The sequence below is a fragment of the Lynx rufus genome, unplaced genomic scaffold, assembly GCF_022079265.1.
Source record: "Lynx rufus isolate CCGP_SWC_20201006 ecotype Redwood Valley unplaced genomic scaffold, mLynRuf1.p SCAF_3, whole genome shotgun sequence".
Lineage (NCBI taxonomy): Eukaryota > Metazoa > Chordata > Mammalia > Carnivora > Felidae > Lynx > Lynx rufus.
In genome coordinates this window covers 121,737,076-121,759,210 of record NW_025814845.1, presented here as the reverse complement: position 1 = coordinate 121,759,210, position 22,135 = coordinate 121,737,076, and the positions used below count along the sequence as shown (strand labels likewise).

General features: G+C 41.3%; 1 protein-coding gene across 1 annotated transcript in view; it reads left to right on the top strand.

Moving 5' to 3' along the window:
• Window positions 1-22,135, top strand: part of SLC10A7 (solute carrier family 10 member 7) — a 254,752-nt gene that overhangs the window by 211,903 nt on the left and 20,714 nt on the right. The window contains exons 8-10 of the mRNA XM_047091249.1: window positions 92-257; window positions 1,207-1,258; window positions 11,944-12,017. Coding sequence (XP_046947205.1) covers window positions 92-257; window positions 1,207-1,258; window positions 11,944-12,017 — 292 coding nt within the window. The remainder of the gene's footprint in view (window positions 1-91; window positions 258-1,206; window positions 1,259-11,943; window positions 12,018-22,135) is intronic.

Genomic DNA, 22,135 nt, shown 5'->3' with positions numbered 1-22,135 from the left:
ATGTCTTTCTGCTGTCAGAATCACTTTGTGATGCCCAGTTCAACTCTCTACGTCTTCGAAAAGAGGCAACCTGTTGATCTCTATGTTTCAGATCGTCCGAAGGTACATCAAGGATTGGCTCGAAAGAAAGAAGCCGCCTTTTGGTGCTGTCAGCAGCTGCGTGCTTCTCACGATCATCTACACAACCTTCTGTGACACATTCTCTAACCCAAATATTGACCTGGATAAATTCAGCCTTCTTCTCGTACTGTTCATAAGTAAGTTGGAAGCCGGAATATCCCTGCCAACCCCTCATTCTCCTCAGAAGCAGAGTGTAGTGATCTGTGTTAATTTGATTAGCAAGGAATACTGAGCTTCGTATTATATATGCTCAGCGGCTTTATCATAGGTATCTGTTCTTTAACAAGACATCAGTTATATATTTATGATTATGATTTAATGCCCTTTGTTTTTTGTGTCTGATTTAGAGTAGTTGATGCCAGATGAAAGAAGCCACAATATCTGTCAAATTCAAATGTTAGATGGAGCACTCTTGTGCCAATTTATTTTACTATAACTTTAAGCTAGTCTTGCCCTTCATTGTGGGTTACAAGTAGGATGTATAATATCTGATCCTATTATTTTCTAAGTATAATAATTGGCTGTATCAGTTAAAATGTGAATATTATAGCATCTTTTCTATTCAAATATATACCCAAGGTAATATCATGTCATTTTCAGAAGCAGCAGACTATGAAACGCAAGTAACTGCCAGGATCAAAAATCAACCTTTTGTTCTGTTTATCCTGTAATACCAAAGACAACTTTTGTAATTATAATACCTAAGAATTGTTTGTCATTAAGATCAATACAAGTTATTCCAAAATATATATCATACACTACTGCAGCTATGCCGTTTCCTATAAATACTCGTAGCAAAAACCAGCACTTTCTAAATTGAACAAATTAAATCAGCATGTCTTAAAGAGGGTTTCAGATTTGCAGAGTAGTAGACATCATAATTTATATCTGTGGATACGTTCCTTCAGGAAGAGCAGGTTGAGTCCCACTAACCTAAATGATTCTATCAGTTTAGCAATGTATGTTTGTCTTTCTAGTTGAGCTTCCATAAGTTTCAGATAAAACTAAGCAGACGAGTAAATAAGCTACAGATATTTTTATAGCCCTAATTTAGATTCAATCTTTTTTGTTTTTTTTCTTCTTCAGTATTTTCTATTCAGCTGAGTTTTATGCTTTTAACCTTCCTCTTTTCAACAAGGTAAGTGATACAATATCTCTGGTGGTTGTTGGTTTTCTAAGTGACAAATCGTGCTATTTACTTGGCTTCTATGCCGCTCTGCTGCTCTGGCTTTTCTCCTACCTCCTGGACATTCTGGCTTGCTCCTGCCACCCTCAGGTTGTAGACCTTCCCGAAGAGCTTGTCGGTAGCCCTTGTATCATCTATTCACGTCACGTGCTTAGGCAGCCTCCTCCATTCTGCTGGCTCGAGCTGTCAGCCTCCTGATGATGGTTTTCAAGGCAGGACCTCCCATTTGGATGTTTTTCCTCAGTTCCAGCACTATTTATCACTCACCGTTTAGATATTTTCACCTGTCTTAACAAGACCTCAGTGTCAAGCTATTCTAAATGGAATGAATTTTTCCCCCCAGTACTTCCTCTTTCTCTCTCATTTGTTCATTTTTTTTTAAATTTTTTTTAATGTTTTTTATTTTTGAGACAGAGAGACAGAGCATGAGTGGGGAAGGGGCAGAGAGAGAGGGAGACACAGAATCTGAAGCAGGCTCCAGGCTCTGAGCTGTCAGCACAGAGCCCGACGCGGGGCTCGAACTCACAGACTGTAAGATCGTGACCTGAGCTGAAGTCGGACGCTTAACCAACTGAGCCACCCAGGCACCCCTCATTTGTTCATTTTTAATGGGATCACCATCCACAGAGTCTCTCAGACTGGAATCTTTTGCATCCTTATTTTTTAAATGTCTTGATCCTACCTGTGTAATATTGTTTGTGCTCCTAGAGCCACTTCCCTAATTCAGGCTCTTGTTGCCTCTTTTCTCCCTAGACTATTGCAGTGGATGTCTTATAGATATCTTCATTTCTAAAGTGAACTTGTCTTATGCATTTCGTACTGTTTCTAGTAACTCAGAGTTCTGAGGATAGCTCTTATCGGAGATCTTTGATGATTCCAGTGCCTATAGAATGAAGTTCATTTTGGGGAGCTAAGTGAACCACTACCAACATTCATGCTGTATAAGCTTCAGGTTGTGGTAAAATCTTTGCTGTTTCTTAGAGGAACCTCAAGCATTCTCATTTCTGTCCCTTGCTTAGGCTATCCTCATTAAATTGGTCTCTGTGTCCTGGCCCATCTTTCTTGTTCTTAAAGGCTCACCTCTAATGTAGCTTCTTACACTAGTATTGTATATTCAACAGACATTACTTAAGCCCTCGGTATGAGAAAGTTACCATAGTGAATACCACAAAGAAGAGATGATTCTGATCTTGCATGAGTTTGCAGACTAGATATACATACTCTTAGTGGATGGACAGTGAGCCATCCTGAAGTCACTTCAAGAAGGCACTTCCAAAGAGAGTGGTGGAGGAAGGCTTCATGGAAGAGATGGGATTTGACATGAGTTATAAAGAATGGCTAAGTATTCAGCAAACCAAGATGCAGAGAGGGGGTTCTTGGTGGGGAAAAAAACAATAATGCAAATGTGGACACACACACACACACACACACACACACACACACATGGTGGGCAATGGGAGTAGAAAAAGACTGAAAAATAGGAGCACTTGGGTGGCTCAGTCAGTTAAGTGTCCAACTCTTGATTTCAGCTCAGGTCATGATCTCACAGTTTGTGGGATTGAGCCCCTTGTTAGGCTCTGCACTGACAATGTGCAGCCTGCTTGGGGCTCTCTCCCTCTCTCTCTGCCCCTATCCTGCTCGCACTTTCTCTCTCTCTCTCTCTCTCTCTCTCTCTCTCTCTCTCTCAAAATAAGTAAATAAACTAAAAAAAAAAAAAAAAAAGATTAAGTAATAATAGTAACTAGAGGGTCAGACTTAGGCCAGACTGCCAGGTGATGGCAGTAAGTTGCCATGAGGAAAAGGGTTGTCTTTGAGGCCTGAAACAGTGTCAGAGCCGTGGAGGGTTCAGGCTTCACATTAGGCACTTGGCTCTTACAGCACTTGGTACAGCACGAGGCTGGCTGATTGTAAACAGTCAATAAAAATTTATTGATTGGTGTAATTTGAACCATTTTCCCTAGCTTGTGGTTGTGATTTATAAAGTAAGAGTAAAGCCTGGAGCCATTAAGGCACCGAGAAAATGGGACTTAATTGGGTAAGTCTAGGAGTAGGAGCTGTTTTAAAGTTCTTTTGTAAATGATTTGTTATGTCATCCTAGAAAAGATGTTTGCCTTTCCCCAGCTGTTTGTTTCCTGATCCTTGTGGCAAAAGTAATAATCAGATGCACTTATTCATTCTATCCCACCAGACTGGGGAGGATGCATATATCCTGTCAGTGACTGAAAACATCTTGCAAAGCACAGAGTAGCCACTACAGGAATTGCTGAAGGAGGAGTGGGGCTGGGAATGGTGTGACAAGTGGTTGAATTAAAACTGAGAATTTTCAGTATGGAGGAGACTGGATTTTCATAAGGCCTTGGGGTTTTAAGACCCTTTCTGCCTTCAATGAAGTTCTGTTGCATTTTGAAACTGCCTGACCCACTGTCAGAATGCACATTCTTTGATAAACAGCAGAATAGGGAGTGGCTATAATCCTGCTCCTCAGTAAAATGATTATATACCCCCAAAGCATTCCATTAGAATTTGGGGCATTTTCAATTGAACAAAATTTAGAAGATGGTTTTTACTTTTTTTTTTCCCCTTCACTATAGGAGACTTCATTGTGCCTAAGGATTTTATTGGAGGAATGAAAGATACCAATGGTTATTGAGCCCTGCTCTGTGCCAGGCACTGTGCTAGGGACAATGCATATGTTTTTTCATGTAAGTCTGACAGCAAAGACTATGATACTATACGTTTTTATTGATATTTTGCTGATGAGGCCCCATACATAAGGGTAGTTTAGTTTAATAACTTGCCTAAAATCAGATTTTAGTAGCTTTTTTCTTCCTTTTTCAAAGTTTATTTATTTTGATAGGGAGAGAGCACAAGCGGAGGAAGGGCAGAGAGAGGGAAAGAGAGAGAATCCCAAGCAGGCTCCGCACTGTCAGCACAGAGTGTGACGCGGGGCTCAATCTCAAAAACCATGAGATCATGACCTGAGCCAAGATCAAGAGTCGGATGCTTAACCAACTGAGCCACCCAGGCGCTCCAAGATTTTAGTAGTTTAATAAAAGATGGCAAATAGTACATGTAGAATTGAAATCTATTGCCATTGGACATTTGTCCATACTTTTTCCACTGCACTAAACTACTTAAGTCACTTTTAAAATTCATAAGTGCTTGCTTTGGTTAGGGAATTGGTAGATGGTATTTAGCTGGATTCTTCCAGTTCACTCATACAAACAAATTAGTCAAAGACACCAGGGGCTTAAACTCAGGCCCACCAGTTTATACTCTATTGAGTTTCATTTTCTCTTCCTCCTTTTTATTCGTTTCTACTTAAAATTAGTAAAAGTAGCCTGTGGTTTCTTTTTCATCTATTTCTTACCAACTTACTAAATCTAAAACCAGATATCAAGAGACAAAAATCTCAACATGGACATCAGTCTGTCTTTTTTTTCTCTTAAGTGTATTTATTTATTTTGAGAGAGAGAGTGGGGGGGGGGGAGGAGCAGAGAGAGAGAGGGAGAGAGAGAATTCAAAGCAGGCTCCGCACTGTCAGCGCAGAGCTCAATGCGGAGCTCGATCACACTAACCGTGAGATCATGACCTGAGCCCAGAACAAGAGTGGGACATTTCACCACCTGAGCCACCCAGGCACCCTCCTGGTCTGTCTTTTTTTGTATACTGCATGCTACTGACCCCTGATGACGTAAGGTTAGCATAAACCAGGAGACACCCAGCCTGGAAAATTCAACTTTCTTACAACACTCCTCCCACCTGGTTAACATTTCTTAGATTTACTGACCTGACGTGTTAACCATTCTAGTGTCTGGAAAGTACACTTCTACTTTGAGTATTTAAAATAACATTTGAGAAAAATAAATAAATAAAATAAAATAAAAGAACATTTGAGAGTTACTATGCTGTGTTCTTATTTATCTGTCCACAAAATAATGTCAGGGTTAAAAATTCCAATTCTGGAGTCAGACAGACATGAGTTTCAATCCTGTTTAATAACTCTGTGATTTCTGTCATTCCTCATTTATAAATGGAGATAGTATTAGTGCCTACCTCGTAGGGTCATTTGGTGAATTGGATAATGCACTCACGAAGTCCTCATCCTAATTCCTAGCATACAGTAAGTGTTCAATGAATGTTAGCAACTGTCGAATATTTATTGTACCAAACTAATTTATCTATACTGTTTCAAAAACTAACGATGGAAGAGAAGAAATTAGCATTTCTAGCTTTGTAACACATTCTCTTTGGCATTACACTGTCACAGATGCTGGGGAATGAGAGCCGATTCATCACACCAATAGCAGCTGTCCATAGTACCCTAAGCTTTCTGCAACTTTGGGAAGCTGTCACAGTATTTAAAAAAATGTTGAAAAGGTTGGAAAAAGAAAGCAGTAATTATGAGCCTTTAAAAAAATATGTAAAAGACAGTTTGGAAAGCTGATAACTAGAGTAACAGAAACCCAGAGTATCACTAGAGTGACAAAAGAAGCCATAAAGAAAGGGGGGAAAAAGAAGCAAATATTTGAATATTTGTATAGGTGTTTTCACCCTTATCAGTACATTTTTAATTGGATGTCTCAAACGGCCTCTCATTGTAGCCAGGACGGAGGGATGGAGGGACGGAGGTAGGGACGGAGCGTATAGTAGGAAGGAGCTAGGGACGGGGGGAAGGAAGACAAGTATTAGTATTAACAGTAAGTCTTACCATTTCACACGTGAGGCACTAAGCCACAGAGCTCTGGGTAACTTGTTTAGTGGCACACAGCTAATGACAGATGAGGTCTTCTCCTAAAATTAAGTTAAGATAAAACACAAGTACAGAGGTTAACAAAGGAAAGTATTTCACATGGAAGTTTCCTCCTCTAAAACACAGTGGGCTTACATGGAACTCCCTCAGAGGACCTTTTCTGCTCCACATTCTGCGATTCTACTAGTAAAACCTTCTGACATGTTCTCCTTTGTGAGTACTGCAGAGAAAGGCAAGATAAATATTATGTGGAAAACACTGATTGAAAGCTCTGTAAGAGAGAATAAAAAGACCAATTGGGAAGAAAAGGAAATAAACAGCTCAAGGGAAGCCGAAGTGATCAAAAGAATTATAAAAACGGGATAAAAAGAAAATCAATATTAAAAAGAGAGAAGGTAGAGTTAGAAAATAAATAGTAATGGGATTCCTTTCAAGAGTGTGAGCGGACACAATAGAGATGTTAATCACCGAAAATAATTGTAGTCGTTGCCACTTAAACATAATGCACATTTATTTAAAGGTGCTTCATTTTTCTGGGTGGCGTCTTCTGCCATGAAGTTGCCCCTTGACAGGACGTGGCTGAAGGAAGGTCACTGACCAAGATAGCTGCCCTCATCCACCAAGTTCTGTGGTGGGTTTTGTTTTCGTTTCTTTAATTTTCTTTGCGGAAAGCGAACTTGTCTCTGATTCGGAGCAGCCTACTTGCTAGGTGTGTATGACTCTAGAGAAGTTAGTTACCTCTTTGTGCTTCAGATTCCCTTTTCGGGAAAAGCAGCCGATGATAACACCCTCTACCTTATAAGACTGTTCTGAGAAGACGGAAATACTGGGAGTAACATGCTCTGGAAAACACTCCGTGCTGCCTGCTGTGGTGATTTATGGGCACCATCGTCTTCCTCGTCACGAATGGAGGCTTCAGTGAGCACCTGCTCTGTCGGCTTTCCCCAAGACCCGTGACGTGGAGCAAGTTTCTTTCCAGAGAGAGTATTTAGGGAGAATATTGGTTTTCACCCTTAAATGATGCACTTTTATGTGCTGACACCCCCCTCCCCGCTAACCCACCCTGTGTCCGTAGAATGACAGGGCGGCGTTCCACCTCCCATCAGGCCGGAAACCTCCCCGTGCGGGCCTGGCTTCAGCCACCTTACCCGGAGCAGGACAAGTAAGCAGGTCTCGCCACGCCGTAAGTGTTGCTCTGACGAATGTCGGCCAACGCCAGGTTAAATCGGAGCCTTCTTGGCCAGAGAGATTTGACACACTGGGAACGTGCGATAGCCTGGAAAAGAGCATGATATGAAGCAGAACCAAGTTCACTAAAGGAGAAGTATATTGCCGGACTCTCCTGGAAAGAACCAAACTGCATAGTCCACATGCAGCAGCAATGGATTGGCAACAAAGGCAGCAACAGACCAAAAAGGCCTTTGTAGCGTGACCAACACCATAAGCGTTGCCGGAGAACAGCCCCAAACTAGGTGGTTTGTTGTGTCACATGTTCCGCAAGCACAGGTGGGCAGTCGTTCCTGTGGAAAGTTTCTATTCGTTGTGAACTGACTATATTTCATACTCCTCAGTCTGCCCATTTCAAGTTTTTCTAACTTCTTAGGTTCCCAGGCTTCAGTATTAGCTCAGACTCTCTGGATGAGCAAAGTGCCTCCTGCTTTATTTACAAAGAACATGAAATCTCTGACATAAATTGCCTCCACTTTCCCATTCTCTACAAGAAATTTTTCCATATTTCCTGCTCAGCTTGTCTTCTTTAGTGTCCAGTTCATGGGCTGGGAAATAGCCCCTCTCAGGCTAGCCCCACAGCCTGGTCCTCTTAGGCCTCTCTGGAGACCTGGTTTCATCAGTTGTTTCTACCCACTGCGTCATCCCTCTCTCTGCATGGTCATGTTGAAATTCCCATGACCTTTTCCTTCTCTTCCCCAGATTTCTTGAAAACATGGTGCCCTGTCACTAATGCAAATTCTGTTCACTCAACTCCTTGGCCTCCTCCCCAGACCCCGTTGAGCCGCCTCGTGTTCCTCTTAGTCCTATGTGCTCAAAGCTTATCATTTCTCTTTCATTCCTCCTCCTCTCTCAAAGCAACAGTAACAATAAAAATATCAGCTAGCAGGGGTGCCTGGGTGGCTCAGTCGGTTAAGTGTCCGACTTTGGCTCAGGTCATGATCTCATAGTTCATGAGTTCGAGCCCCGCGTCAGGCTCTGTGCTGACAGCTCAGAGCCTGGAGCCTGCTTCGGAGTCTATGTCTCCCTCTCTCTCTTTGCCCCTCCCCCACTCATGTGCACGCGCACGCACTCTCTCTCTCTCTCCCTCTCTTTCTCTCTGTCTCTCAAAAATAAATGAAAACTGGGGCGCCTGGGTGGCGCAGTCGGTTAAGCGTCTGACTTCAGCCAGGTCACGATCTCGCGGTCCGTGAGTTCGAGCCCGGCGTCAGGCTCTGGGCTCATGGCTCAGAGCCTGGAGCCTGTTTCCGATTCTGTGTCTCCCTCTCTCTCTGCCCCTCCCCCGTTCATGCTCTGTCTCTCTCTGTCCCAAAAATAAATAAACGTTGAAAAAAAAATTAAAAAAAAAATAAATGAAAACCTTAAAAAAATATCAGCCAGCATGTGTTAAACACTTGTGATGTGCCAAATTCTTAACGAACATTGGTATTTATCCTCCCCTCAGGAGCTGGCAGTATTATCCCTATTTTATATATAAGGAAAAGGGTGGTCTGGATTGAAATTCAAGTGCGTCTGCCCCCAAAGTGTGTGCTTTTAAGCTGCCGGGAGGAAATACTTCACAGAAGTCAACATTTGACAAGTTCTTTTATTTCTGTCTTCATGTCTCTTACCACCATCTCTGCAGTCACGGTGATTCTTCAGGCCCTTACAGCCTTCTGCTTCCTGCCCAGCCTCATCATTGCCAGTCTTATACCACACTGAGTGGTTACTCCTCCCATCTCCTTAGCCTGTCTTGTCAAGTCCACACTCATGGTCACAGCCATCGTCCCTTCATACAAGTCAGCCTAAAGACTGCTCTTTGCCAGCTGCCCCCTGGACTCCCAGATTTCAGTTTCACTATCCCTTACCTAAAATACACACTGCCATGTATCTAAACCTGACCTTTAAAGCCCAGCTCAATTGTAATTTCCTTCAAGAAGGTTCTCTGTGTGCTCCATCATTATCCCCCATTCCCTGCCAAGCTTGAGATGATCTTTTTTTGGTGCCATAATCCTCCCACCCCCTCTTTTTCTCTTTCTCAATCCCCCTCTCTTAAAAAAAAAGATAGATAGATAGATAGATAGAGGCACTTGGGTGGATCAGTCTGTTAAGCATCTGACCCTTTGTTTCAGCTCATGTCATGATCTCACGGTTCGTGAGTTTGAGCCCTGCATTGGGCTCTGCGCTGGCAGTGCAGAGCCTGCTTGGGGTTCTGTCTCTCTGACCTTCCTATATCTCTCTCTGTCTCAAAATAAATAAACTTTAAAATATACATATACAGGGGTGCCTGGATGGCTCAGTCAGTTAAGCATCCAACTTCAGCTCAGGTCATAATCTCACAGTTTGTGGGTTCGAGCCCTGCATCGGGCTCTGTCCTGACAGCTCAGCTCAGGGCCTAGAGCCTGTCTCCCTCTCTCTCTGCCCCTTCCCCATTCTCTCTCTCTCTCTCTTTCAAAAATAAACATTTAAAAAATTTAAATATGTATACATATGCATATGCATATCTGTGCTCCTTTCCTCCATGCATTGACAGAACCTTACACAGCTGCTTTCACATTAGGCCTACATGATGAACAAAGGAATCAAGGAATATGTCAGTCATATAGTTCAATGTTTAAAAATAAAAGTGTTATCACAATATAAATATTAAAATAAAATGTGGAAACAGTAAGGTCATCTTATTATACTCAAGTGATACACATCTGTGGAGAATCCTCCACTGAGGTGAGACGCCAAAAAGTCAGTTTGGGAAGTTGTTATCCAAAAAGAACTGGAGGTAAGACTAGTTAGTTAGGAAGCGTGAGCACGCATGGCTTTCAGAGGGGAGAAAACCAAAGGCCCATTTCCACATTCTCTTAACCTGTGCCCAGGGGACGAGGAAGAGAAGGCCCTTCTCCCCTCCAGTGAGTATATAACAAAGAAATCAGGATACATAGATGGATTTAGAGAGGATTTTTCTCCCAACGAAAGTTATATGCGAGGATGAGGTTACTAAGGAAAGGGGTGAGATTGCTTTCTTTAGAGATCCTTAAAAATTGGATAGACTGTTAGATCTGCAACTGTACACACAGAGTCAGGTTCTGGAGCATTTTCCATTTGCTAACTCATTCCATTTGTCTCAGTTCAGGGCAGGGAATGAATAGACTTACTGTACCTCAAATCCTGATGATTCTGCAGGAAGAAGTAGTTTCTAACATATCAAGCATAGTGATAATAATAATAATATAATAATATTAGTAAAATAACATTTCTTTTAGCATCTGGTTCTCTAAATCTTTATATTCTAAAATGGAAAATCTGAAAATTGATATTCACCAGTACTGTCCTCCATAACATTAAATGGATTTTGGCTAAGTGAGATTTATTTTTAAATGCTTGACCTGTCACATACCAATAGTAGAACACGGCCGTTAAGAGCATAGGCACAGAAGCCAGACTTGATTTAAATCCTGGCCATGTCACTTACTAGCTCTAGGGTCCTGGGTAAGCAACACACCTCCTGGGTGCCTCAGTCTTCTCATCTGTATGTGGGATATTGTGTCGCCTACCTTATGGGGTAGCTGTCTTCAAATGTGCACACCTTAGAGGAGTATCTGATACACAGTCACTGCTCAAGGAATGAAAAGTTACTATTTTTGCTAAAACATATGATGTTTCATTTTTGTTCATAGCATGTATTCATCAAAAGTTTATGTTTGCTGCCAGAAAGGTATGCTCCTTCTTGAGGGAAGCAGTTACGGAGACACATTAATGCTTTCGAGCCGCTGGAATTACTGTCAAGTGATAGCCTCGTAACTTTGCTAAAGGAGTTCCCTGCTGCATGATTTTCACAAAGCCCTGCGCCACAGCCTGACTATGTATGTGATCTTTGGAGACCTCCACCACATATTTTTGTAGAGCAACTCTATTTCTAATAACCAATAACTAGATACAGTCCAGCTGTCCTTCCATAGGTGAATGGTTAAACAAATTAGGCTACATACATATCATGGGACACTAGTTAGCAATAAAAGGAACAAACTTTTTTTTAAATGTTTATTTATTTTTGAGAGACAGAGACAGAGACAGAGAGAGAGACAGAGCGCTAGTGGAGGAGTGGCACAGAGAGAGGGAGACACAGAATTCGAAGCAGGCTCCAGGCTCTGAGCTGTCAGCACAGTGCCTGACGTGGGGCTCAAACTCCCGGACCGCGAGATCATGACCTGAGCCAAAGTCGGATGCTTAACCGACCGAACCACCCAGGCGCCCCAGGAACAAACTCTTGATACACACAACAACTTGCATGAATGTCTAGGGAATTATGCTGAGTGAAAAAAGCCAGTCCCAAAACGTTATGTACCATATCATTCTACATACAGAACATTTGAAATGAAAAAAAATTTGAACAGTTTGGGGTTGCCAGAGGATAGGCATGAGGGATGGGGAGAGAATCATGGGGGAGCTGGGAGAGGTGGTGTCCCCCACATAGTTTTAAGACCTTTTTTTCATGGGCAAATGACTCAGGAATGATTCGCTAAAAACAAATTCAGACACGTCTGTACATTTGGGGATAGAATCACTTCTGTCACCAGGACTGATCAAAAGATGTTAACATGAAGGTAGGTACTACATCTGATTTAGGATGTGTTTAAGTAGGCTTTTTACGCACGTATTTGTAAAATACTCTTTTTGCCCCTAGGAATAATTCGGGTTTCACACCAGCAGACACTGTGGCTATCATTTTCTGTTCTACACACAAATCCCTCACACTGGGTAAGTGATTCACAGAGTCGAAAACCAACTTTTTAACCAATATTACCCTCAGTTACATCTTACGATTTTAACATTTAAGCATTTCTTCAAATTAACTGGAATGGAGTATTATACACTGTGTTAAATAAAGAACAATAGCGAGATGAGGACGGGTCATTGCTCTGAAATACCATTATTTGGTTGGACCAATTTTTGAAGGCCTAAATTTAATAGTGTGGGACTTAATTTGTAATTATGTTTTTGATTCTCATAAAAGGTTTTCAAAGTAGTGTGTTAACATTAAAAGCCGGGGAAGGAGGTAGTAGGAATGGGGGAAGGAGAAGACTTTCTTCTGAAAAGGAATGGGCAAAAACTTAGCTTTGGAAAGCTCTAGAGTTGCCCCTGGAAAAGTTAACTTACTTTTTTGGAAGACTGGAGGAAGGTAGAAATATTCTTACCCTAATCTGGTATTGACATTAGTTTAAAGTCCATTTCAGAATGTTACTTCCATGAAGAAACACAATGTGGTTATCATTAACCCAATCTGATTAGTGCCTGAAGTGAAATAGTATTTATTTAATAGACAAAAGTAGATCAAGAAGAAAAATGCTGTTTTCTACTATGCTTTCTCCAGTGTATTGGCATTCTCCCAATAATCTGTCTGGGCAACTGAATCCATGTTTTTAGTCATTAAAAGTCATAAAGTAACCAGGAACTTTACTGACAGCTTCATTCACAAACTCCTTGAGGTAGTAGGCACATTGTGGTAAAAAGTCGTATTAAAAATTTCTTTATATTTTGGCATGTGACTCACTTAAAAGAGTCACTTAAAAGAGTGAAAAAGCATGACAATTCTCTGTATGCTCATGTTAAAAAGGTTCAGTCTGTAAGTTAGAAAACAAAGACATTCCATAATGTTGTTACTAACCCCATGCACGTTTGTTTGATAGAATCTATTGTCAGTCTTGCCAAGTTTGGAAAATGACTTCAAAATTGGACAAACTAAGGAACAGTTGCTATCTAGGGCTTCAGCTTATTTGAAGAAGTGATATACAGTTAACTCTTGAACAATGCAGGGAAAGGGGGCCTTAGGGGCACCAACCCCCTGCACAGTCAAAAATCTATGTATAACTTTTGACTCCCCCAAAACTTAACTACCAATAGCCTACTGTTAACAAGAGGCCTTACCAATAACGCGGTCAATTAACATAGTATTTTGTATGTTATATGTATTATATACTGTAATAAAATGAGCTAGAGAAAAGAAAATGTTATTGAGAAAATCATAACGAAAAATACATTTACAGTACTATACCATATTTATTGGAAAAAAAATACACATGTAAGTGGACTCTTGTAGTTCAAACTCATGTTGTTCAAGGGTTACTGTATCTAATGTCTATACGTTGCAGTATTTCTGTTAGGTTTTCTTCATAATATTATCGAGTTGAAATTGAAAGCACTTTGGAAGTCACGTTCCAATCCTGACTTTGTGACTGGACAAATCCCTTAACTTCCCTGAACCTTTGCTTTCTCATCTGTAAAATGGGGCAGAATCATACTCACGTTTATGAAGTTTATTATTAAGATTAAAGATAAAGTTTGTTAAGTAGCTGGCACAGTACTTGTACATAATCCATAGTCAGTACATGGCAGAATGTGCCATAATTGCAGTGTATGTAGATCACTATGGAGGAAATTCTACAGCCCACCTACAGAGCCGGGTGTGCTGCCTGGCACACAGCAGACACTCTTTCAAGCAGGAGCTGTTATTGTTTGTTATTATCAACTGTATTAATTATGACTGTGTTACCATTTCCACGGTTCCAGTCCCCCGACCCCTGGTCCTATAGATTTTCATGTAATGGGTGTAGTTTAATTTTTGACTTCAGAGAAATCATCCTGCACTTCTTTCCCCACGCTGTTATTGTGCTGTGATGTCTAGTGTTCCAGGGCTCCTAAAAAGTAGGTAGGGAGTCCAGAGGCCAGGGCCACCAGACGCCTCAGATGTCCAGAGCCAGAGATCAAATGAGCCCATGTCCGGTAGAGTGGATTAGAGGAGATGCTGAGCTGTGGCTGCACCATATATACACTCTGCATTTCTGCAGTGTGCTTGTAAATCCCATACACTCCTTGGGGTTTTTGTGGTCAGAAAAACCAAAATGGATTTTTTTGTCTCTCCACGATGTTCTTTTGTGCTGGAGCTGGCTGTATTGAGCAAAGAACTCTACCCAAAGAGCCTACTGAAGCCTGACCAGTATTCTTTTCTTTTCGATGAGCAAAATACCTACCCATTGGATATTTGTGTGTGTGTCTTTTTATTTTTCTTAATCTCAACACCATGTTCTTCTGTTCCTGATGCTTTCTGAAACCTGATTTTCAGGCAAACAGGTATTCTGAACACTAATCAGAAGTAGCTGTTTTGCTAAAAAGGGTTGGGTTAACTTGGACAAAATGTCTGCATATGCACTTTGTTTCTGCAGTGCTCTCCCATGAAGTAGACCCTTAGATACTACAATAAGATACAAGCTGGTATCTAACTAACCACGTAGTCTAAATCCTCAGTTACTTTCATAACATGATGGCCTTAAGCTTTTTTGGAATTGTGAGACCTGAATACTTATCCTCACTCTTCCACTGAGGCATGCCCAGGCTTCAGTTCCCTTAGCTCTTAGATTAGGCAATTTGACTGACTATTCTGTCCTGGCTTGATCATATCTGGCTGCCTTCCTGAAGTCTCCTAGGCAGCATTTACCTCTTTGCTACTTCCCTTATCTCAGGGAGGTGACATGGATTGCCCTTGTTCCAGCAACACCCTAGTTTTTACCTGTAGCGAAGGGTGTTGGCTCAGTATCACTAGAATGGCCTATGAATTTACCGTATCCGTTTTCACAAGATGCAATGCACGTTCCCTTCTATTGGGGACCTGACATCACTGGTATAGAGGATCTGCCATGACAATGATAGTAATTATCCTAAGGGAGCTTCTTCTCTGCATGGAAGTGGAAGAACATCACACTAAGTGTGAAAAAATTCACATTCCAGAAAGCGAGGAACATACTTCACATCATATCACTCAGAATTATACTATCTCTCACCTCTCACACAAAGATAAAATATAATAGATTATAATATATCTCTTTGGCACTGAGAAAGTATATCTGTCCCTTGTGAGATCACTACCAAAGTATTTCTTCTAGTGATTTTACACACACACAACAAATGTGCACACACATCTAACACCTCAAATAGAATACATTCAGTAAGGCTTATGAAATACCATTCATTATTATATGTAGTATTTGTATTTAGGAATAAATCATTGTAGACCAAGAGGTACCCAGGTAACTAATGAGCCACAGATGAAAACCCTCACTTGAGGAGCCTTCTGAATATTCTCTTGTACATACCCTTTCAATTTATTTTATTGTTCTTGCTTTTGCCCTGTCTCAATCTCTTCAGTGTACTTGCATCTACGCAGATGCTGAATTTGATTCATTGCTTTTATTAGTGCATTTGCCATTGATTGATTAGTTCTTCGTATTAGTACTTTTTCTATTGATTGATTGCAGATGAAGTGACTATTTGACCTTTAATTATGAGGCTTCCTATTGAAAATGACATTGAGCTATGGCTTCACATAATCCATCTGGAAAGCCTGACATGATGCCATTCCCTGGAGTTCGTTCAGGAAGAAAGAGGAGGCCTGAAGGAAGCACCGAGCTATCACTGTGCCTCATCTAAAACAATACTCCGGGGCTCGCATGCTGCTCTCCTATAGTTTTAGCTCAGGGTTGGAGGTAATTTTATATTTGTCAAGACAGCATCCCTTGCAGTGGGTTGCCTTAAGAGCTGTGAACTCTCCCAAATTCTCCTCTAGTTTGATGTTGATATTTGTAGGGTAATGACAAGGTATTTTACGTAGCAGAGATTGAAGAACGGTATACACCCTGGTTAACAACGGCTCAGTGCACAGTCAGTCAATAGATCTCATCAGAAAGAAATTCGATCCAAGATACTCTGTGGAATTAGTAGTTTACTTCTATTTTATTTTATCTTTTTCTCTTGAGTGTTCAAATCACTTTGCTTATCTAGAGTTCCAATACATGTGAAAAACATTCTCAAGACACCTCAAAAGAGAATGTTTCAGGAGGTTTGAGATCCCTTCATATAAGTTTATATTAGTTTTTAATGTTTTTAAATAGCAAAATGAAAGCACATACTCCCATAGCATGTCAACTGACTATTGACAGTCAGTTGTGAGATTCTCAGTCATTTATTTCCAGAAGCATTTCTGAAGTGGAAGAATGCTATTTAAAGTTTAGAGAATCATGATGAATGCTTATTAAAAGCCCACCATATGTCTTACTGTTTATAGACACTATGGACAAGGGCGAATCAAGGCAGGGATTCCCTCACACTGTTTAGACTTCACTATATGAACCTATGGTTGCAGTTGCACAGCTGAATTGTGACAAGAAACTATGCATTAAGCACAAAGAATATAACTTTTTGGTAGACCTGGGATTCTGCAGAGTGGAGAGAACACATACCTGATTCTAGCCTGAATTCCAGTTCCATTGATCTCACCAAAAGCTGGAACAAATCATGTAACTGCTGCGGGCCTCAGTTTCCTCATCTGTAAAATGAGAAGATGGACAAAACGATACCTGACATTCCTCCCAGGCTTAAGTTTCCGTGAGTCTGTGCTCAGTGACTGTTTCCGTTCTAGAACCGCTTCCCTGCTGTGTGTGAAAGGGAAAAGAGCTCGCGAACGGTTGTGTAAATAATGTTACATTATTGCAGGAAAAGAAATACGGCTTTTACTTCTTCCAAAAGAGGTTAAAAAATACCTTCACCCTCCAAAGAGTTTCATAGGAGAAACAAAGTCTGCAATGGATCTTATTTTCAGTTTTCCTTGGAAGCTACTGGAGAATGCTACAGGATTACCCGTAACTTGGGCTGGAAAGATCACTTAATAACATCTGCATTATTTTCTCAAGAGGAAATGGGATTGAAATATAAAAGTTTTCACTTCTGCTATTCTTTTCCCCTAAAGCTTATCTGTGATTCTATTTGGCACACAGAGACTATTATCTTTTTTTTTTTTTTTAATGTTTATTTATTTTTGAGAGAGAGAGCGAGACAGAGTGTGAGCAGGGGAGGGGCAGAGAGAGAGGGAGACACAGGAACCGAAGCAGGTTCCAGGCTCTGAGCTGTCAGCATAGAGCCCCACGTGGGGTTCAAACTCACAGACCACAAGATCATGACCTGAGCCGAGGTCAGATGCTCAACCGACTGAGACACCCAGGCGCCCCAACAGAGGCTATTATCTTAATAAAACTTGCCCCACAATTGGGAAGCAAGCTTTGAGCTCATTAAATCATATGACCCGAAAACCTTGAATATTAGCAGGTCAGTAACATTATTTTGCCTACAAAGAAATGAGAGCATGGAAAATTTTTACAAACTTAACCCCAGATCATATAACTAATAGAGACTGGATGCCCAGCCTCCTGATTTCCAGAACTCCATTGGATAATAAGATACGAAAGCACTTGGAAAACCAAAAAGTACTATACTGATTCCAAATATTGTAAATGTGCATTCTCGGTGTGAATTTGAATTATTTTATTAATTGCTTAAGGAAGAAAATCACTTCTGATCACATTGCTCGTTATAAAACAGTTTTAAATACTTAATATCTATAATTGTTCCCAGAGGCATGTATTTCCATGCAGCCCAGTCAGAAACTGGCATTCATTCCTTCTACCTTCTATAGTAACAAAAGGTTATATTCTATTTAAAGTGAGTCTTGATGAGCCAGCCTCTCCATTTCACGTGAGGCATCACTGTCTGCACTTTTTCTTGCAAACTAAGAGCCACAGTGCTGTATGACAATAAACTATAAAGTGGAAAGAGAAGTCCAGAGAAGAGACAGAAAATAGAAGTTTGTGTCTGGGTCGTAGCCATAAATATGTATCTGTCCTGTGGTTTGCCACTGGAGTTACAGTTCCATAAGGAAAGGCAGTTCGGGGACCTCTGCATTTGACGGATTCTTAAAGATGCCACTGAAATTGTAGACAGAGTAGATTTTGCTACTGCACTGAAGAAAAGTGAGGGAGCGTCTGTCATTTTGTACCATTTTTTGATCCATATAAAGAAAGAAATGTAAGTGCTCAAAGTGGTACGCTTCTGTTTCTCAGAGGTTTGTGGATTGTTTTGCTTTGAATTTTTGATTCTGAATTTGGTGTCTGAAAATCGTTGCTAATACATCTAGACTTAGGTAATAAAGATTTAAGAAGTTCCCAGGTTCTAGGCGGCAAGTATGAAATGAGAAATAGTAAAACTTCTTTGTTGTTTTGTCTTATTTAGCCTGACCCTCAAGTACCATTAATCTTGATGATGTGCCAGGAGCTGTTCACCTGGAGATCAGTGCCCTGCTACCCACATTTCCCCTCCTCCTCGTTTCCTATGCCAGAGACTGTCAAACGTGTTAAATTAACAACCTACAGTTAGAGATACATTTTACAGTGTCATCGAGTACACATTGCTTGTGTGTAAAAAGTTTTACAAAACCCCATTCACTCTTATTTTATATTATGCATTCCATATTCTATCCAAGTGGTAGATAAAACCCATTACATTGACTTGCAGTTCATTAATGGGTCATAACCCAAGGCTGGAAACTATTACCTTATACCTTCTTGGTAAGATTTTATCCCCTTCCTCAAATAGTTACCATATAGGCTTCAGCGTCCACTGTCTTTTTTCAGTTGAACTTTAACCCAAATTTCTGATACCATGTGGAAACCAGAGCTAAATGAAGACTCAGAATAATTCTTGATTTATGGTAATATAAGATCACCTGCATTTAGATTTTTATTAATCCAACTTATATTACAGAGTCTCTGTACCTTTTCTTGGATTTACTTTTTAATTGTGTCTCTATTCATCATGTTTTCAATAGTAGTGGGAATAAAAATAACAGCTAACAGTACTTGAGTACTTAATAGGCAAACACTGTGCTATGTGCTTATTACATGAAGTAATTTACTTGAAAATACTTTTGTGTCCAGTGTGGGATCATGTAGGCACTAGTTAGTTCAGAGTTCAGCTCTAGGGACAGCCAGTTGCTCTAATGGAAAATTCTCACCGGAGTGTTCGGCTACTATTTTATCAGAAAGGAAATACTGCAGAGGCAGCTATAGCACATGCTTTTGTGATCTGTATCTCTGTCAACCAGAGATTTTGCTAATGAGTATAATGAATTCTGAAATGGGTTTGTATTGATGAAATTACTGACTTGTTACTTTGCATGATAAATGTTATAAATGCACTCTGACTAATAAGTATACTGCCTGAAAACTTTAGAGACACTTCCTACTTGCCTCAAAGAATCTAGCAAACCCAGTAGCTTGAATATGAAATCCTCCGGGCTGTGCTGGAGGCTTATCCCTACATGGTTTTGTGCCCCACTACTATTAGGAGGATGTGTGGTTGCCTGAGGCTGACTGGAAGGGTCATGGAATCCTGTGCTAGAACGTAGCCGTGTGTGCTTTGAGAGGGGCTAGTGAGAGCGCTTGAAAAGTCAGAGCCAGGCCCTTGAGTTGACAGGATAGGTTGTATAAACTGTTTCTATGTGTGACTACGAATATGTGTTGAGTTAAAAACACCTGTATGTGTGGCAGCTTACTTTCATTCAAACCTGCTGGCAAGCTTGTGGGGGCCTAGCTCATCTTCACCCATTCTTATGATTCTTGGGTGGCTCAGTCGGTTAAGCGTCCGACTTCGGCTCAGGTCATGGTCTCACGGTTTGTGAGTTCGGGCCCTGCGTCAGGCTCTGTGCTGACAGCTTGGAGCCTGGAGCCTGCTTCGGATTCTGTGTCTCCCCTTCTCTCTGCCCCTCCCATGCTCATGCTCTGTCTCTCTCTGTCTCTCAATAATAAATAAACATCTAAAAAAAATTTTTTTTTTAATTATTTCTGTGGCCACTACACATTATCTGCCAGAAAGAATCTGGAACTTATGTGTGACCAACCTGGTGGAGGTCACCTCCCAATAGTCCTTTACACACACCAGCTCACATCACTCCCGCCATCATCCTGGATAAGGAAAGTGAGGTTCCTAAGTGATCAGCAGCTTGCCCAAGTCACATGACCCAGGGGGCAGAGCCAGAACTTACACGAGGTCTCGCCCTCAGCCGCTGTACTGTGCTGTAACGACAGTTCTACAGAGAGTATTGTGCTCTAGTACCAGTCCTGTGGGCTACTAGCTATGAACAGTTTAGGCGAGATGATCTCTGGGGCCCTTCTAGTTCTAGCATTCAATAATTCTCTGATTTTGAAAGGTATTCAGCTTTAGAATCTTGAGCCCTTCAGAGGGATACCTTAAGATCAACATTTCAACAATTAGGCCAACAATTAGGGCCATTTAGGGTGGCCCTCTAAATTACAGCAAGTCACTTCCTTTGAAGAAGAAGAAGAAGAAGAAGAAGAAGAAGAAGAAGAAGAAAAAAAGAGATTACTGCACCTCATCTGATTCAGAATTTTTAAGAATAAGACCCTGAAGCCCGATTTTTGAAACACACCAAAAAAGAGTATTTTGCACACGAAAGTTTAAGAGGCATCATAATACATGCATCGAGAATCACCTCTCAGTTTCCAGAATGCTGGCTCACCTGCCCAGACCTTTAGGGAAGTGTTTGACATAGTAGAGCATTCAGGCAAATTTTGTGTAAGTGCTTTTTGATGGTAATGGAAACTAGTTTGGGTCAGCTTGGCTTGGTTGGTTTGGGTTGTTTGGGTTTTTTTGTTTGTGTTTGTTTTTGACTTTAGTGTAGCCATGATGTGCCCCACTTGTAGATACTTTTTATTTCATTATTAGCCAAAAGGAGATACTTAGGACAGATGCTCATGACATACTCCCAAGTACTCTAAGAAAATAAAATTTTACAAACAACTCAGTAGGCTTGGACACTGATTTCTCAAGGCCACTCACTTTCTCATTCCATGGCTCCAGTGTGTGATATTGTGGTTATGTCTAGGAAGGATGAAAACTTGCTCCTGTTTTTCCAATCTGTACCTATATTTTTGCCTGAACTTCAAAGGCCTTTTGAGTTCCCTTTGTATGAATGTGGTCAAAGCGCAGCTTTTGGATGTGGAAGTATGCCAGTATTTCACAAGGCACAGCCTGAGCAGAGGAAAACCCTTCACTCAGCAGCCACACCCCCCGTGCTCACTCCAGAAGCCTCCAGAAGTGAGGCTTGCTTTCTTTAAGCTGAAAGTAAAGTTTAAGCATATTGAAAATAATTTCAGCATGCCTGGTATTCGAAGGTTGTCCGTATAGAAGTCCCTTGATGAAAGGAAATAGATATGAATTTCCCCCCCAAAATCTTACAGTGTAATTCATACCATGGAAAGATTCAAAAAGAAAATAAGAGGGGAGAGGAGGGGAGGGGAGGGGAGGGGGGGAGGAGAGGGGAGGGGAGGGAGGAGAGGAGAGGAGAGGAGAGGAGAGGAGAGGAGAGGAGAGGAGAGGAGAGGAGAGGGGAGAGGAGAGGAGAGGAGGGGGGAGAGGAGAGGAGAACCACAAGCCCTTATCCAGAATCTGTAGACAGATGAAGGCCAGTGGAGTCTTGGCCACACCCTAGGTAGGAAGTTTCAGTTCCTGTGGCAATCCTCAGTAGCTACCATTCTCAAAAGTTGTAGGAATGCTTCTGATATCACCCTGGGTGTTTCAGTGGCAAGCCCCTTCCCTGCCCAGTCCTGTAAACTACTAAATCTGAGCTCCACAATACTATCTCATAGCGCTCTTTCTAACCGTAATCGAAACCCTAATCACAATCATTTGGGTGGTGCTGACTCTATGCCAGACGACCGTACTAGGTACTTGACAAGCCCTGCCTCACTAAAACCTCCAACTTTGAGGTGGGCTCCCTTTGAGACAGTTGTTTTAACCTCCTTTTCAGCAGATGTGGAAACTGAGGGGAGTAGGGTTAGATCATATAGCTGGCAGAGGGCATGATCAGGATTTAAAACCAGGTCTCTGATGTCAAAGACCAGGTCCTTTCCATCACGCCACCCAGGATTCTAGAAACACCTGAGAATGGTGTGTCAGCTGTCCACCGCTCGTTCAGT